Consider the following 17499-nt stretch of genomic DNA (forward strand, 5'->3'; position numbering starts at 1 on the left):
ACAGCCACAGATTCACTGCTAATGACTTTGAACTTGATCTAGGCTGTATAGCAGAACGAGATGGTTGAGACCATGCCAGATAGTCACGAACATGTCATGGACCAGATATTAAACCCTCGGCGAGAAGATGCAGATCAGATACTGAAAGATCTTGGACTTGCTGGTTTCCCTACTCGAGACAAGGTCCATCAGGAAATTGAAGCCAAGTTGCTCCTTCCACCAGACAGGATACCCGAGCACTGGCTTCCAACGTATCAGATGTATGTATATCTATGCTTTTCAAGTAGCAAATTTGACTTCTTCCACCTCAGAGCTTGGCAACCCGAAATTTCTATTCGATCACTTTTGACCTCAGAACCCTCTCCACCGCCGACCAGTCTTACCTTCCTGCGTGCGGGTCTCGAAGGACGCGTCATTGGTTATGCTGAAGTGAGCCCTTAGTTTATCTTCTTTGCGTTTCGCGGTTGTAAATTCGTCCAAGACACCAAATGCACCGGTTTCGACAGCGCTCACATCGACATCTATGGACCGTGCTCCGGCCCCAGTGGCCAACTTTGTCAGGGGAAAATCTGGTTATGTTCCATTCAAGCCTGGTGGACTTGACGATGTGATTCTGGCAGCAAAACAGACCACAGCAGAGCCTATCAAAGGGTTGCGGACTGTCTTACCGGGTTTTTCGAGAGGATTGCGACTTTCGGGAGATGATCCGGAAGACGAAGCACTTACCTCCCTCGATGATACTGCTGGTTTCAATGAGGACAAGGTATATCGTCATTCTCCCATGTATCATATATTTGCTCAGTACAGAACGCGCAGCACATTAATGAAAGTCATGTGTTGGATGAAGAAAGAGATCTCTTACCCAATGGCGATAGTTTCGGAGAAATTGATGAGCTCTTACCAACAACGGTGAGGACCTCATTATGCAGGCTCGATCAATGCTCAAATAGCACGCTTCCAGCGGACACACCTACGACCATCAACGGCTCCCCGACGGACGAGGAAACCCAATGTAGTCAAGCGCGATTGGGCACATGTGGTTGATATCAACAAACCTATGACAAACTTTCATGAACTTGTGCCAGATATGGCTCACAAAGTCAGTCATCATCCTGTTCGTGCCTCAAATTCTCATGATCTGGTGCAGTATCCTTTCGAGTTGGATACTTTTCAGAAAGAAGCAGTGTATCACCTCGAAATGGGAGATTCAGTCTTTGTGGCAGCGCATACTTCCGCTGGGAAAACTGTTGTTGCCGAATACGCCATCGCTCTTGCTGAGAAACATATGACACGGTTTGTCTTGTTCTTTGTATAGCAGCATTCCAACACTTCAAGTTCTCTTTCAGCGCCATATACACATCGCCGATCAAAGCACTGTCAAACCAGAAATTTCGAGACTTCAAACAAACTTTCTCGTCGTCATCTGTCGGAATACTCACAGGGGATGTGCAGATCAATCCCGAGGCGAGCTGTCTGGTGATGACGACTGAAATCCTCCGAAGCATGCTGTACAAGGGCGCCGATCTGATTCGCGATGTCGAATTTGTGATCTTTGACGAGGTGCATTACGTGAACGATGCAGAGGTATGGTGCCTGCATTATACCGAAATTTACTTATTTTAGAGTTTGGCAGAGAGGTGTTGTCTGGGAGGAAGTCATCATCATGTTACCTGATCACGTTAACATCATCCTGCTATCGGCAACTGTTCCCAACAGCAAAGAGTTTGCTGACTGGGTAGGGTGAGCAAATATGAGGCATTTGCATGTCACGGTTTTGACTTTGACCTGCGAATTTACAAAGGCGAACCAAGAAGAAGGACATATATGTGATCTCCACGGCGCAAAGACCTGTGCCTCTTGAGCATTATCTTTACGCCGGCAGGGACACATTCAAGATCGTAGATGCTTCTAGGAATTGGGTTTCACGGGGGTAATGTCACAAACGTTTGGATATTGAGCATCCTAACGTTACGATCACAGGTACCAGGACGCCGCCGATGCTCTCAGGAGGAAACAGGATAAGGAACGAGACGCTGCAGGTTTACCTCCTGTACAGCGTGTCGGTGCTCGAGGCGCTGCTCGAGGTGTGCAGCGTGGCGCAGCACCAGCACGCGGTGGTCAACGCGGCGCAGCCCCAAATGGGTCTGCACCCCGTGGGCGTGGCGGCGGACAGTCTAGGACTATTCACACTGGCGCAGACAAGAATCTCTATGTGCACCTACTAAATCATCTTCAGAAAAAGGGGCTACTTCCTGTCGTTGTGTTCACTCTGTCAAAGAAGCGTTGTGAAGAAAATGCCGGAACTCTTACCAATTCAGATCTGTGCACGTCCGTAGAAAAGAGTGAGGTACATGTCGCCATCGAGAAGGCCCTTTCGCGACTAAAGGGTAAGTGCGACCCGTAGATAATTTCATTGACTGTGTTGATTCCTATCCTAGGTTCGGACAAGAAGCTTCCGCAAATCGCTAGGATGAGGGACCTACTGTCACGAGGAATCGGTGTTCATCATGGTGGTTTGTTGCCCATCGTCAAAGAGGTCTGAGTAATTCATGCAAGGCTTTGATCACGACTGACTCATTGTTGACAGGTCGTGGAGATATTGTTTGCACGTGGGCTCGTCAAGGTTTTGTTTGCCACAGAGACCTTTGCAATGGTGTGTGTTTCTCATCTTGTGTTATTGGCAAGGGAATTCTGACGGCACGCCCAGGGCGTTAACATGCCCGCAAGATGTGTTGTATTTTCCAACATACGGAAGCATGATGGGCGCAGCTTCAGAGACATCCTGCCTGGCGAATACACCCAAATGGCGGGTCGTGCTGGACGGCGTGGTCTGGACCCTACTGGAACGGTGATCATTGTTGCAGGCGACAGTCTTCCTGAGGTAAGCTCGCTATTAGTGGTTTGGGCACACTTCAATAACACCTCATCGTTACAGCAAACAGATCTCTTGAAGATGATGCTCGGCACACCCGGAAAACTGCAGTCGCAATTCAGGCTCACCTATAATATGATACTAAACTTGCTTCGTGTGGAGGCTCTGCGCGTCGAGGAAATGATCAAACGGAGCTTTTCTGAAAATTCTTCGCAGAGACTGCTTCCCGAACATCAAAAGCAAGTTGCAGATGTATGTTTTTACATTTCATTTTTGCATGCGCAGATATACCCATTGACCACGATAATTATCAGCATGAGAGGACACTTTCTAAGATGCCTAAACTCGAATGTGATGTTTGCTTGGTTGACATCGAGCGCTATTACGATCTTTCCCTTGAGGTCGTTGGTTTGAATAACAACCTTTGCACTATGGCGACATCCAGTCCTTCAAATGCCAACCTATTTGGCCCAGGGAGGGTTGTCGTCTTAAGAGACGGCGTACGTTATCTGCCGATCATGACCCTCACTCCTACTGATCATCCTCCCGTTTACAACCAGCATTTCAAGCGGGGTAATGTCGGTGTTTTGCTTAAACCAGATCCACGGCAAGCAAGTTCATCCGTAGGGAAGCTGTTTTTCGTGCTGGCTATGGTCGACCAAGAAACGAAATTAGGTGACACAGGTACACATTCTATGACATACGATAGTATATGAAACCCGTTCATCGAATTTTCAAGATGTTGAAGATCGAGCTCTGCCACCGAGATGGCCACTGGCTCCCGCTTCATTGGGAATCGAGAATCCCATATACGACCTAAGAAGTGTCCCTCTCGACAGCATTTCTATGGTGACTTCCGAGACTATGAAGGTATGGCAGCATTTTTTCCCGGAGTCCTGATGCTAAGCTGAGACAGGTGGACGCAACTGGAATCGTCGATCACCATAGGAAATCTTTGATGCTTGAGATTATCAACTCGCTACAAATTCTTGTCCACAACTGGAGGTCTGCTGGAACCGTACCAGAGGTTAATTGGGACCGCATCCGAACGCTAGATTTCCAGGAGGCATTGCGCAGCAGAAATGACCTCGCCAAGCGTCGCCAAGGTTCATCGTGTACATTGTGCGGCGAGTTTCACGATCATGTCAGTTCAAGTCACTTTCACGCCTTCATGTGACTTATGGGGCCGTGTAGTATCTTATTCTCCATGGTCAGAAGACGCTGCGCGCAAACATAGACAGGCTCAAAATGGCAATTTCTGACCAGAACCTCGACCTTATCCCGGACTATGAGCAACGAATAGAGGTTCTCAAAGAGTTGAAGTTCATCAACGAAAACTCGACTGTCCAACTGAAGGGTCGTGTGGCATGCGAGGTCAGATATGATCCTGCTATACCGAATTATATTGTCGGCTTACTGAAGTTCAGATCAACTCTGCAAACGAGCTTGTCCTCACTGAGCTTATACTTGAGAATACTCTCGCAAACTATGAGCCAGAAGAAGTGGTTGCTCTTCTATCTTGCTTCGTCTTTCAAGAAAAAACAGAGACGGAACCTGATGTGCCGGCCAAACTCGAGGAGGGCAGAGACGCAATTCTTGCAATCAGTAGGGGGGTGGAAGCCGTGCAAGATCGCCACAAGGTTGTGGCGGAGGAATTTAAAACCAGCTTGAAATTCGGTCTCATGGAAGTAGTATACGAATGGGCGAAAGGCATGGTGAGTCAGAAAACGTGTGTTACCAGGGGTGGAAACTCATGGTCAACCATTTATAAAGCCCTTTGACCAGATAACAGCCTTGACTACCATTCCGGAAGGTACGATAGTGAGGGTTATAACGCGATTAGATGAGACTTGTAGAGAAGTCAGGGATGCTGCTCGGGTGATCGGGGATATGGACTTATTCAAGAAACTGGAAGAGGCTCAACTAAAAATCAAGAGGGACAGTAAGTCAAGATTTCTTTGGAGAGCTCAATTGTCTCTGATCCGCATACCTTTGCAGTCGTGTTCGCTGCTAGTTTGTACTTCTAACATGTGGTGGCTGTACAGCATATGTAGTTTTTATACTCCGCGGAATGAGACTATAAGATTCCTATCCAAAGCAGCGATGTTCATTTTGCCCGAAGTTGACGCGAAACCTTCTCATATCCTGTGCAATTCTTCTCCCAGCCGAATGGAATCAGTCTCCACAAGCGATACCGATGCAGCCAGCAGTTCTCGTTTTACCCGTCAAACTGCCGTTTCACACTCTACCTGGCATCACCTCAATGGTTCCGGCTCCCCGTCATCTGATCAACCGTTGGGAACGGAAAGCGCTTCCGCTGTTCAGAATGCTAGCACTGTATTCCAGAGAAGGCGAGTCAATCCTGAGAGCCTTGCTCTCCGACTAGGACCGGATCTTGTCCGCGATCTTGAGGCACTGATACACCCTGGAAACATCGAGATGCCGTCCTTTGCTGTCCGGAAAGAGCTGCAAGAACGTTACAACATCGACAGGAGGCATGTCTATGATTATTTTCACAGCCGAGGCCTGCGCGTGATCAAGGAAGATAAGAACGGTAACACAACTGTGCCAAATGATTTTGCTCTAGCACCGCGATCGGTTCGAACATTTGAATAGATCATTAAGAACATCACTGATATGTGATCTATTTTCTCAGCCGAAGCCGAACCTCCGCACTTTGCGCCAAGCACCTATGAAGGAGTCGCGGAGAGCAACTGTAAACTTGATATCAAACCTCAAGCAGGCCAAGCCCCCAGTTAGCAAACCTCGTGGAGTTACGAAGGCCAAACCTGGCCGCCCAAGGAAATATGCCGTTAGATCCACTCACGACGACCCCCTGCCACCTGCAGTCATCTGTCCGTCATCTCGGATGGCTCGCGCAATAAGTCCAATCCTCCAACCTGACATCTTTCCTGCGAGCGACACAAACCAAGAATTTGATCTGGTGGTCAGTACCGTTGACGAGTCTTACACATATGCACAAGCGATAGACGAGGTCTCTTACACGTATTGTGGCCCATCAGTATTAATGTTCGAGACAAGCCCACTCCACACCCTTTCCCAAGTGGTGCCAGATCTGAAAGCCGATGGGGCTGAACTAGGTTTATCGCCATGTACAACTTCTGCCGACCCTTTGTCGCCGAACGCTTGTACACTCTCAGCTACTGAGCGGTCGGCACTTTATCAACTTCTTTCTGGAGCGTTTGGCACTCCTCGTGACATCCATGAATGTGCCGGCACATATAGAAAATACATGCAGGAACGGTCGCAACTTTACTACGAGGGGCTTCTTGCAGCGCCTTACCAAAATAATGGCCGAAGACCAACTTCTTCCGACAATCGCCAGTCCGTTCCTTGCAATGGCAGCGAGTATAGACGCTGGGTTAACCCGGGAGAATTCTGCGTGACGGATGACAAAGCTTCGGCCTCCAGGAATTCCAAGCCGGTCAAATCTGACGCGAGTACGATCAGGCAGAAAGCACCTCAAGTCTCCAATACCAACTTTGTTACAGATAACGAGGCGCTTCCCCTGGACACGTTGTTTCCAATATTTGCCAGCGTCGATGATTCAATGAGGGAATCACCTGTTATCCGCTCTCGGCGCCAATCCTACGTACCTCTGGATTTCTATTTCCTTCCGAACGAGGAAAGGGGTGAGGCTGAGGATCTCCTTCTGGATGCCGCATCTAACTCGGGCACCCCTGAACTTCCCAACCATTCGGTCCCATTACAGTCGAAGATCCGTGGAGGATCCGTCCACGGACATCCGGATTTCCCAGGATCTCCGCCATTACTGCCTTCGGCTGAGCTTCACCATGTCGATGTCAACCCTAAGCGCCCCGCCACTCCGTTACAACAACCGGCTGCCTCACCAAACGTCAATGAAACCGGTGCCCTTACTTTGGCCAAACAGAAAAGTAGCCGAAAGAGTCTAGCTCCACAAACCCGCTTCGCTCCCTGCACTCCGCAGAAATCGCAGCTACGTGAGTGTGACAGGATCAGGACAAGATCATTTACGTCCCGCAGCGCTAGAATGCGGACGACTTCTGCTGGCGGAGGAATATAACAGAACAATAGCTATCTGACGGTGTGAGATGATGGGCTTGGCACCGGTAAGTTCGACTTATATCCTGATCTATTGGACACTACTTATCCGTTGATTGATATAGCAAACGTTTCATGTTTATTTAACAGCAGTTCCACATTTGACCTAGGCTGCGCAAAACCGTCAATCTCCTTCGCGCACCCCTGAATTCCCAGCGTCACCTTGTACCATCGCACGACCTGTCTTTTGGATTCCCAGATCCTAAAGACAGCTTCATGTTCCATAATGAATTTCTCTTTACGGTACTAGTTTACGATAATATTAATTAAGGTTACCCTCAAGCACGATTCGGAACGCTTTGGCTTTCACTTGCCTTTTTTTTTCAGCTCTCTTTTCGTCTAGTCCTTTCGGTTTACTTGTTCACGTTTTGTTTGCGCATGTACGTTTCTGCAATATCACTAGGTTAAGTAAGTATTAACGAGCCCCAAATGGAATGAAGACATGTAATAAACTATGCAAAGTTGAATTATATAGTTTATCTAGTTACTAGGCCTGATCAAATATCCAAGTAAAACCTTCATGAATATCATCATACGAACAATTGACATGGATATATATAAAAATCACCGCCAACTCATTTTCCTGTCACGTCTGCATGTACACATCGGAGTGTGCGTGGCTCCTGAACAGGTTCGGGGGTAAGCCGGATTAAAATGATGAGATTGAATGGCAGAAATTCTAGGTGACGGCTCCGCCGTAATCTGATGATCATATGCCTCACCGTCACCCTGAGCGTTCCTAGAATTTGCGCTCAATTGATACCTCACGGCATCGGAGACTGGCTGGCAAAGAAGTGGAAGGGGCGAAAGACTCCGCTCTCGAGGTCTATGAATGTCTTCGTTTGGAAAGACAGGGTCATCTACTTCGGCAGCAGACGTCGTTAATTCGTCCAAAGGAATGGGAGGGATTGGGCGGATTGGTTGTGGTTGCATAATGGGCAGACGAGTGGATGAATTTCGTGTAGCTCCAGGTGTAAGACCGATTGGAATTGCATCGGCCAGCGAGGATGATGACGAATTTTGGTACAATGCGGAAGTGGGTGGTGCGAATAATGTAGTCATTGAACTCGAACTGTCATGGGTATACGAAGAGCTTTGATGAGGGTATGAAGGTGATGCTGGTGCCGAATCATTAGGTGGTCTTGGGGAATACATATCGCTGTCCTGTCGTCGTTGTGAATGGGAAGGTATTGGTCGGTGGGATGAGGATCCAGGCGCAGACACGGACATTCGCCGGTCTGAAAGTATATATGACGATGATGGCTGTGGCCACCAAGGGCCAGATGACCGTGAACCGTCCCCTAGCGCGCCTTCGAGCGCAGAAGTGGATTTCATCACCTGGGGCACGGTTACACCGTAAAACGGCATAGTTTCTTCCTCAATACCATCCATCTCATCAATGTCAGAATCAACGTCTTCATCTTCTGAGTCAGATTCATCAAAATCCATGTCTTCCCGATTGTCAGGATATTCATGGACAAAGGGGGAGGACGGCGTCTGTATTGACAGTGTCGACGCAGACGAAGGGGTGTTAACGTCGGAGGATAGGGATGGCTGTGTCGTTAAAATCGTGACTTTAGGATTGATGGATGGAGCATGGTGCGGAGCACGCAAAAGGCTCGAAATATGGCTATAAGCTGACCACGAGTTGAACCTTGGTACGGTCGCAGAGGACTCGTACTTTGGCTGGTAATGTTCGGGAGGGGAGTAAAAGCCGTCGGAAGAGTAGACGCTGTCGGGGGAGTGGATGTAGGGACTCATGGTGTGTGTATGGGGGGACTGAGGCTGAGGATGGCAATATATGTATGACTGCATGTCTAGATGATGAGGCAAGTCACATTCAGTGTATGATGGAGCAGCGACCAAAGCTGCGCGCGGAAATCGATTCGGAGATCATATACCCCAAGATCAGCCGTAAAGAAGCGTCGAAATCTGGATGTCAAAGAACACAAATAGAAAGGCTGGGACGTCAGTAACGTATCAAATTGGAAGACAGGCGATTTAAAACCAGGCCCGCATCGCTAAGTCGGCTGCTGTTGGCAGGTACTTACGGTGGTTGGATTGTATAGGGTCTCGAACATGATTAACTCTTGGGGCTGCGTTACTTCCATTGATCAGTCCCGTAATTCACCGATAGCGAACAGCGCAATCGGGGGTAAAGTGGCTCACGAACACGTTGAAATCTGTACTAAGTGATGGTACAAGAATGGACGCGGAAGTGAATTAGCGACCTTTGTTGTCAAAGTCATCAGCCGTGTGATATATCAGGAAAATCACCGGTCAGGAAGAAGGGCCGCATGTATGGCTACGGCAGCAAGGACAATGACCAGTTGACCGTGTCTACAAGGAGTTGGCTTGAGAACCGGATAAAGAATACTAGAGAGTTGCTCTGATTGTGAGGGAAAGACGCACCTGATCCTCGTGTTATTGACAGCGCCATGGAACCTTGGCTGATGCAGCCGTCAATAGCTACAAGGCATCGTAGCACACATTTGGCATTACTCCCTTTGTTTCCTCCCGTGATCTGTGGTATTCCCGGAACGGGCGGCCTCTGGGCATTTGTCAAGGCCCGTGTAGGGGGTTCGTAACAAGATGCGCTTGAGATGCGCTTGCGAATATCATCAATCAAGGTTGGTACACTGGCCGAATAAGGAACCTTACCTGTTCCCATGAAATTCAATCTTTCCGTTTCATCTTGATCTGATGAAACCTCATGATGCTGCCACCCAAGATGAGCCAAGATGCCATGTAGCTTCTCCGTGATGTCGTAACAGATGGTGCGTTATCGCTGAACTGCGCGCGATCATACAGCAGAAAACACGGAGCCTCATCAGGGATCTAAAACAGTTAGCATAGCTGGCTAGAGCTGTGCTAGCTCCATAAGTTTGGGATTGGCTGCCATCATTGGCAGCGATCATCATCATGTCGCGTCACAGGTAGTGGCACTGCCAAAATCAAAATTTTGCCATGACTAAATTATACCATGCATGGGCAACGAGGTTGGCAGTAGGGTCATGGCGTGAAGGGGGTTGACAACGGAAGCTCTAATTTTCAGGTACCAATGGAAACTGCGGGCGCAGACCCTGACTAAGGCTAATTTCAGAACCTAGAATATCCTTAGGGAACTCGCTGGCTGGCGAGCCTAGATTGTTGGCGTTAGAATGTGTAGTAATTGGCTGGCTGCACAAAAACATTCGAAAAAACGAGGGACTACGTATCGTGACACGAGGAATGCAGGGAACTAATAGCACAAAGAAACAGAAAAATATGAAATCCTCCAATTATGCATCAAGGGATGCGTATCAGCCACGAAAAAAAACATCAATTACACGCACTCTGCCAATCCGAACACCCATCCTCGGACATGGTGTATTATTCACTCGACAACTGTCAGCCCTCCCATTGCCCTCTGCATGTCTCTCATGGTAGAATCAAGTCCACTGCCCCTGGGACTGGTACCGGGACTTGCCCCACCGGTTGCATGGCTTCCATTAATGACCCGCGGTCCCAGTGCAGGATGTCTCACACCCAATGCAGCTCCCAACATTCTCTTCCCTGGATCTCCAATCTTTGGTGGTCCTTCCGCGTGAAGAATAGCGGGATCATCGTGTGACACGGCTGAATTTATGAGGTCATTCAGAGATGGGTGAGAAGGGAGTGTCGGAAGGGTCGGAGAAGGCTCACGCCCGTTGAGCCTTGGTGAATGCTCCGAAATAGTAGCACTCGGCACGTGGCCATTCTGGACGTTTCCGTTGCGTAATCCGTTCTGACTGCTGTTGGTGCTGCGGCTGGGGAAGACAGAAATAGAGGCTGCGCGCAAATTATGACCACGAGAAGCATTGCCTGTGTGCTGGCCACGAGTGTTAACTGTCTGGATGACAGTTTGGGCGTCAGACCCATCATACGGTTTGATGGTAGCGGAACTGCCGGTAGTAAGGATAGCAGGAGGGAACGCGAGCGTGTGTAGATATGCACGTTTGGCTGTTAACACGTGGATATGTACTCATAAGACGCTGTTATACTGGAAATCAGATGCAGTTAGTACTTACCAACTGATGCATCTTGGAAAACGATCAAAAGGCTCGTGTCATCTCTCCATTTAATCTTGAAGCCTCCACCGATGTTTTCCCATTCCGAAAATGCAGCCTGTATGTCTTTTGTCTTCAGCTCCTTTGCAAAGCCTGTCAAAGACAAAATGCGCGTGACGGAGGCTGATAGACCCGATGTTGAGGCAGATGACATGTTTGATGCGGAGAAAGTGGAAAATAAAACTTGATATGAATGAAGTAAAGAAAAAATGAGAGGGCCGAAAGCCGAATAAGAAAGCAAAGGAAGATTAGCGAGGATGTAAAGTCGAAATTGCCGAAGGAAACGTGTATGAGACAAAGGAAGATTGCAGTGATATCGCTAGTTATTGATTATCGAAGAAGCGAGCGTTTCAGTTTGATGTTGTACAGAAGGCTGATGAGGAAGCGGACTATAGGAGAGTAGCGGAAGAAAGAAATCAAGACATCCCATTCCTCAGTATCACACTTTCCCACGGCACCTCTCCCTTGACCTCAAACTTCAGATTTTTGTTAGGTCAGTGAAGCACTAGTCAGTCAGTCCACTCAATTCAATGTCAACTTAGGACCAGTTCTGCCTTGGAGAGTGCACTAAACGTTTGCCTGACCACAAGTTCAAGCGGCGTGTTTTGCATTTTCGTCAATCCTTCCTATTTGGGAAGAGCAATATCGTCTGTCCCAAACCCACTAGGGCACCAACATGATCATGGATAACGACATTCTGCGCGCATGGCTACTCATTCACGAGCTGAGCGACCAGCTCGCTCATAACCAGAAGATATCAACTACAATACATTCACAAGCAGCTGCAATTAAAGTCAGTTCGGTCACTGCCAATATCCGTTCCTTTCACATTTTTTCATTAGGACCAGGCTATACACGCCAGCTCAGGTTTTGCTCTGAGGCGCTTTAATACCGATATTTCCAAAGGTTTGCTTGCAACCACGTCCTCCATCCGCAGCAGGGCTGAACCTTGTTCGCAGAGGTTTTTGACTCCGAATTGGAGCGCATGAACGCCCAATTCATTATTGAGAACCAAACCCTACTTCACGAGAACAAGCAATTCAGTATCCTTCTCAAAGAATATGAAAGTACTATGGAAACCATTATGTCCAAATTCCGGAATCATGCAGTGCGTCTGACACCTCATTGTCAACTCTCCGATGATAACGTACCTCAAATCTAGTTAGCAGCTCAGCAACACGAGCTTACCCTGACACGCCACTATGAAGGCCTACTCCTGGCCTGTGACTCTCAGAATCAGTACGCGGACCTGACTTCCGAAACTAAAACCGCAGTAGGCCTTCAGCGCCTCGCTCACACTCTCCGTGCATTGCATCGTTCCATGTCTGGCGAAGAGCCCGAACTCAATGATGATGGCACCCAAGACTCTCCGATCGACATCAATGCTCTCCTCCAAACATTAGACCAACAAGCAGAATCCGAGATTAGGGACGATTGGGCCTTGGAGCGCGAAATTGAAATTTCCCGCCTGGAAAAGGAGAACGAGGAGCTGCGTAAAATGCTGGGCATCGACTCTGCCTCGCTGAGCGAAAAGGGCATAACACTTGATCTCGAGCGGGAAGAGAGTGGACGAATCTACACCTCGCTTTCCGTGGCATCTCGGAAGCGGAGCGAGTCATCTTCTTCTGGTTCGCGTATGAGCCCGTGGTCCTTTGACATTGATGTGCCACAAGAGCGGGAGAGCAACCCTTGGAGTGGATGGGAGTCGCAGCCTCAACAACAGCCCCAGCAACAACCCCTGCCACCGCCGCCGCCTCAACGACAACAAACACAGCAGCGGCTTCAGCCACAACATCCTCCTCAACTCGGTAGTGGTCTGCGCATGCAAGATCCCATATACTCCAATCAGCTACCATACGCCAAGACCATGCGACGACCCGCTAATCTGTTCTCGCCAAATCCTGGGCCTGCGCCACCAGTAAGCGTGGGCTCAAGCGTGGGTTGGGCGCAGTCGACACCGTCCAAACTTGACCGTTGGACGTCGCCCAATATGGCGGATTTCAACCATTAAATCGTGGTAGTTGTTTCGTCACAACGTTGTATCCCTAGACTCTTGATACCCTTCTTGCTTTGACAGTACTCTGCTTACTGCGACGTCTATTCAATGGCATATGAACTACACTGCATAGTTATGCTCGGCCCTGGAGTTGTCACAACACGTCAGTTCGAATGTGCAATTTGCAAATGTCGGACAACTACTCTGTGACCGGACACAGACCAATTTCACTACGATCGCCCGTCCGTCGGACTGAGTCTCTTTGGAGGGTGGTGACGGTAATCCGCAGGACAGGTGACTCACAGCAATGTCTCGAATCGTAGAACTGGCTTCCAGTGGCTTGCTGTGATCAAGGCTTCTAAAATCACCTGCCTTTCACTTGTCACCATCCTGCCACTAGTGTAACAAGACGTTTTCCCTGCCTAGCCGGTGACTCGGATAGTAACCTCCTTCCTATTTCATAGTGAACGGCAATGCACTATCATCATCGGTGCCTGCTGGGCCCTGGCATTTGAGAACAAAAGCCGCATCGCACTGACCTATCAAGCGCTTACAACCAACCCAAAACCATATAGCTCTTGCGCACGACGTCACGACTGCCTGGCAGATGGACAGCAGGGCATCACGTACATGAGCTGACATGGCCCATGGCCAAAAGAACTGGCTAGATATACAACCGAACAGCCGATAGGCTCAGAAGCAACAACTCATCATTACATCTGTTCAGATTCACATGGGGTTGGTCTTGGTCAGGGGTAACATTCTTCGAACAACGCCCCACGGCGGCCAGAGACAGATACAACTATCTAAACTTGCATGGTGCATGGTCGGTAAATGTGCATCATCTTCCCCGGTTTGAAATTCACGATAGGCCAGCCCTGCTGAGGGAGCCGGGAGTCGAAGACCCGAGACCGAATCGTGTTTCACCTCATGGATGCATAGTATATAAGGACTGGTATCGATTGCAGCATACGATGAACAAACATGAGATTGCATTCTATCAGCTCTCTATGGCAAAGCACATACGAAGTACGTAGGAGGAGGAATCGCAAACAAGGAAAATGGCAAGTCTAGATGTGATGGGATGTCGCAAAAACGCTAGGTATATATATGTACAAGAAAGAAGAAAAGAGCATATGTACGTGCTCGTCATGCGAGGGTATCGTCAGCTAACGTTCTATAGATACAGACAACAGATGGGGCCACCTATATCACCGCTCCCCCTCCCCGCACCAACCTACAAACTAAAACGGAAGGTCCCGTTCCAACGATTAGAATTAAACAGCGCATAAACTGATTATAAAGTCCAGAAACTGAGGACACACAGTCCTGACCCGAGGAGGAAAGCCCTCATGCGATAACGAAGCGTATCTCGCACCCTAGGCCGCTCGGCCCCCGGCCTTCAAAGGCAACGCCGAGCATACGCTCTTTGCCGCAGCCAAGCCCACCTTCTCGTCCGCGGCCTTCCCATTCTTTGCCCCGGGCACACATGAGATTCTGTAGTGCGCGTAAACGAAGGATTTCAGGGTTCGCAACGGGGCGCATCCGGTAAGCGAGCGCAGTGGGTGGAGTACGAGGGCGAAGGGGTGAGGGTATGATAAGGGAGTGAGAGGACGCCGAACGATGCACGGTTAATGTAGCACCAGGCGCTACTGCGAAAGGGGATACGAGAGGGATGAAGTGGATAGGCTCGGGTGAGGTAGCTGTTGGAGATAGTGTGGCGATAGAAGTAAACTTCTTCACGTCAGCCGGGCGAGCACGGTAGCCATAGCGGCGGAAACTCTTTCTGTTGAGGGGGGCACGTGAAGAAGACGTAGAAGAGTGCGAGGGAGCGGCGCAAACGGAAAACATGGTTGTAGAGATGTAGGCCGACTGAAGTCCTTTCGCCACATCGACTATCCCGTGGACCGAACGGCTGACATGTCGAACCAGTGTTTTTCCCATGCTCTCCAACCCACGAGAGCCACTGGCTGGTGAAGGAACGCCTACAGCAGGTTGAGAGGGTTGCACATTCCGAGCATGTCTCTGAGCATTGGGCGGTGAAAGTGGTGTCTCATCAAGCGAAACGGGAACAAAGGAGGAGCGCGGGTTGAGGTCTCGCTGACTCTCATAGAGAGTAGGTAGCTGCAGGGACGATGTAGAACATTTGGGTGAGTCAGTAACGGGCGAAGACGCTTCGGGAGACGTAATGTCCGTTACCGACGAGCGCCAACTGCCAAAGGACAACCAAGAGTTCGACCGAGACGTGGAAACTGAAGACGACGACATCGAGGGTATCGAGTCAGATGAAGGGATCGAAAGCATAGGGGTGGGAGTACTGCAAAGCGGAGATTGCTCAAGAAGTTGCGCAGGCCGTTCCACGTCCTTGCCTTTCGCCTTTCTCCTCTCTCCTTCCTGCCACTCCACAACTTGCAACAAGCTGAGGAGTAAATCGGATTGCGCAGAGTTATGACGGCGGTGCCGCGAAGGGCTGGCAACAGTGCTGATGCCAGCAATACGCCTCGCCTCCTCCGCCCGCTCAGCTGCGTCGAGGGGGAACAGCTTACCGTCCATAGAGGACACGACCTCCTTGAACGACACTGTGCGCTGGAGGCCACCTGAAGGCTTCGACGTGGTGTCATTACCGAGTGGCTTCGGGGATGTGAGGCCACGCTTGGGTGGGGTTGTACTCAACTTCATGGGCCGCATGAAGGTGTACTGAAATGGATCTTCGTCACGTTTCGACGAGAACCTCGCGAGCCGTGCCTGCGACAATTTACCATAAGACACAGTGTGACGTTGAGCCATCGAGAACCCCACCCGCGTGGAACGCTGTCGGAGAGCGAGCTCTGCCTCTTCGCGCTGATGAACCTCTGCCAACCGTCTTCGCTCTTCCTCTATAGCAATATCTTCCTCACGACGGCGAATAGCGCGAAGTCGTTCTGTGTGTAGACGTTGCTTCTCTTCCTCCCAAATCTTTTCGCACGCGCGCAAGCGTTGTTGTCGCTGAGCCTCCTCCCACCTTGCCTGCTGCCTCAGTCGGGTTTCTTGGACAACGAGCCTTTCAGGTTCTTCGAGTTTAAGTGGGCCAGAGGGTACGAAGCACATGTCAAAGTCTTCGTCTTGGACTTCATCTATCCGAGGATCATTATCCGAGGTGACATCGATTCCTTTAAGCTTAAGAAGCAGAATCTTAGCTAGACGGATATCATCCAACGCGTAAGCCACCTGGACTTGATCTTCGAGTGATCGGGGGGGCGAGGGAGGCGAGTCATAAGAGTCAGGGGAAATAGAAGAGGGTGCTGATGATTCAGCAGACCCTAGAGACCCTGAAGGTGTCGGGGATAAAGAGCGGGTGGACGAAGGGGATCTATCTGCCGACTTCACGGAGTCGGCCTGGATATTCGAAGAGCGTGAAGGAGAGCGGACCAGTGATGACGCGGCTGAAGCAAGATGTGGCTCCTCTGCATGCGTCGAGGAAGGATCCACCTTTTCCGACTGGAGTAAGGATGCTGTCTGAGGTGGCACAAAGAAGTTGGTGTGCACTGCAATTTCTGCTTCCCGCTGCATGTCGAGATATAATAGTATTCTCCGTTCCTCGGACGCCTGCCTGGCAAGTGCCACTGGGGAAATTTGGCGTGAGCGGCCGCGGCGCTGCATTGGGGGCGGAGGACGGGAGTACCAGCCACCACTGGGCGGACGGAAAGAAGCAGTAAGCATAGACGGGGGAAAAGGGAAAGGAAATGGATTCACCGACAGTTAAAAGGGAATTGTTCCACGGGAAGATCTCGGATCTGATATATATGACCGTATGAGAGATGATACGGTTCGGGGATTGCCTCGAGGCAGGAAATGAGCGTCTAACGGGTTCGCGATATGAACAAGTGACCCAGGCCACAACAAAAATGGCCGTTTGGGGCCTAGGAAAAGGTTTCGAATTGACCTTTGATAGGCAAGTCTAGAGATAAAGAGACTTGTACACGCGTCCTGTCAGTGCCATGCACAGGAAGGAACTGGGAAAGGCCTACCGAGTATTATAGAAAGGCTGTGCTAGTCAACGGAGGGCAGAGCGGTCAAAACTAGTATCGCCGCTGAGTCGTACGACGTGAAGAGCAACCTGATTTATCTGGAGCCAACAATGTAAATTTTTACATTTTTGTTGGTCGGTCCAGCATTGTTGTTTGGCAACGTCGACTGTGGATGTGGAAAGCAGTTCACGGGGTATCTTCCAATCACAAGTTACCCGACGGTGGCTGTGCCGAGGCAGCTGCCGTAGTGGGTCCGTAATTTTACTGAACGACGACAGCTCGGGCTCACACTTCCCTTGGATCGTTAGCCCTGACTCATACTATACCTCCAATTAGTTACGCTTACGGGCGGTCCATCTTCTATCCACTTTATTTTTTTTGCTTTCCATGCGGGGCCATGCCTCGAGGCCGCCCTCTTACCAGCAAGCAATC

At 49.7% G+C, this 17499-nt stretch overlaps 6 protein-coding genes across 6 annotated transcripts; 3 read left to right on the forward strand and 3 right to left on the reverse strand.

The window, feature by feature from the left end:
- The first annotated feature begins 22 nt into the window (after nt 1–22).
- On the forward strand, nt 23–4989 carry DEU56DRAFT_768392 (ATP-dependent RNA helicase). The gene is made up of 22 exons (XM_041351238.1): nt 23–260; nt 312–429; nt 482–763; nt 817–909; nt 962–1099; nt 1148–1293; nt 1347–1584; nt 1634–1740; nt 1802–1930; nt 1981–2387; nt 2439–2536; nt 2588–2653; nt 2708–2881; nt 2936–3124; nt 3187–3372; nt 3433–3556; nt 3612–3742; nt 3789–4016; nt 4067–4246; nt 4300–4587; nt 4646–4814; nt 4871–4989. Exons 1-22 carry the CDS (start codon nt 61–63, stop codon nt 4897–4899), a joined length of 3720 nt encoding a protein of 1239 aa, XP_041214867.1. The 5' UTR covers nt 23–60; the 3' UTR covers nt 4900–4989.
- On the forward strand, nt 4974–7328 carry DEU56DRAFT_847393 (uncharacterized protein; the record flags this gene model as incomplete). Its single annotated transcript, XM_041355149.1, has 3 exons — nt 4974–5470; nt 5529–6984; nt 7042–7328. Coding segments are annotated over 2 exons (1907 nt in total), but the record flags the coding sequence as incomplete, so codon positions are not given.
- A 212-nt stretch (nt 7329–7540) lies between these two features.
- DEU56DRAFT_906821 (uncharacterized protein) lies at nt 7541–8737 on the reverse strand (the record flags this gene model as incomplete). The annotated part of the gene is made up of 1 exon (XM_041356847.1): nt 7541–8737. One exon carries the CDS (start codon nt 8735–8737, stop codon nt 7541–7543), a length of 1197 nt encoding a protein of 398 aa, XP_041214869.1.
- A 1370-nt stretch (nt 8738–10107) lies between these two features.
- DEU56DRAFT_943539 (uncharacterized protein) lies at nt 10108–11218 on the reverse strand (the record flags this gene model as incomplete). The annotated part of the gene is made up of 2 exons (XM_041358966.1): nt 10108–10957; nt 11026–11218. 2 exons carry the CDS (start codon nt 11216–11218, stop codon nt 10353–10355), a joined length of 798 nt encoding a protein of 265 aa, XP_041214870.1. The 3' UTR covers nt 10108–10352.
- Nucleotides 11219–11500: 282 nt separating this feature from the next.
- Nucleotides 11501–13476, forward strand: DEU56DRAFT_768405 (uncharacterized protein). Its single transcript, XM_041351239.1, has 5 exons — nt 11501–11557; nt 11607–11857; nt 11907–11970; nt 12024–12172; nt 12227–13476. Exons 2-5 carry the CDS (start codon nt 11741–11743, stop codon nt 13073–13075), a joined length of 1179 nt encoding a protein of 392 aa, XP_041214871.1. The 5' UTR covers nt 11501–11557; nt 11607–11740; the 3' UTR covers nt 13076–13476.
- A 533-nt stretch (nt 13477–14009) lies between these two features.
- On the reverse strand, nt 14010–16759 carry DEU56DRAFT_943543 (uncharacterized protein; the record flags this gene model as incomplete). Its single annotated transcript, XM_041358967.1, has 3 exons — nt 14010–15791; nt 15855–16537; nt 16586–16759. The coding sequence occupies 3 exons, from the start codon at nt 16757–16759 to the stop codon at nt 14411–14413; spliced, it is 2238 nt and encodes a 745-aa protein (XP_041214872.1). The 3' UTR covers nt 14010–14410.
- Nucleotides 16760–17499: the final 740 nt, after the last annotated feature.

The sequence above is a fragment of the Suillus clintonianus genome (genome assembly GCF_016758775.1).
Source record: "Suillus clintonianus strain FC179 chromosome Unknown DEU56scaffold_3, whole genome shotgun sequence".
Taxonomy (NCBI): Eukaryota; Fungi; Basidiomycota; class Agaricomycetes; order Boletales; family Suillaceae; genus Suillus; species Suillus clintonianus.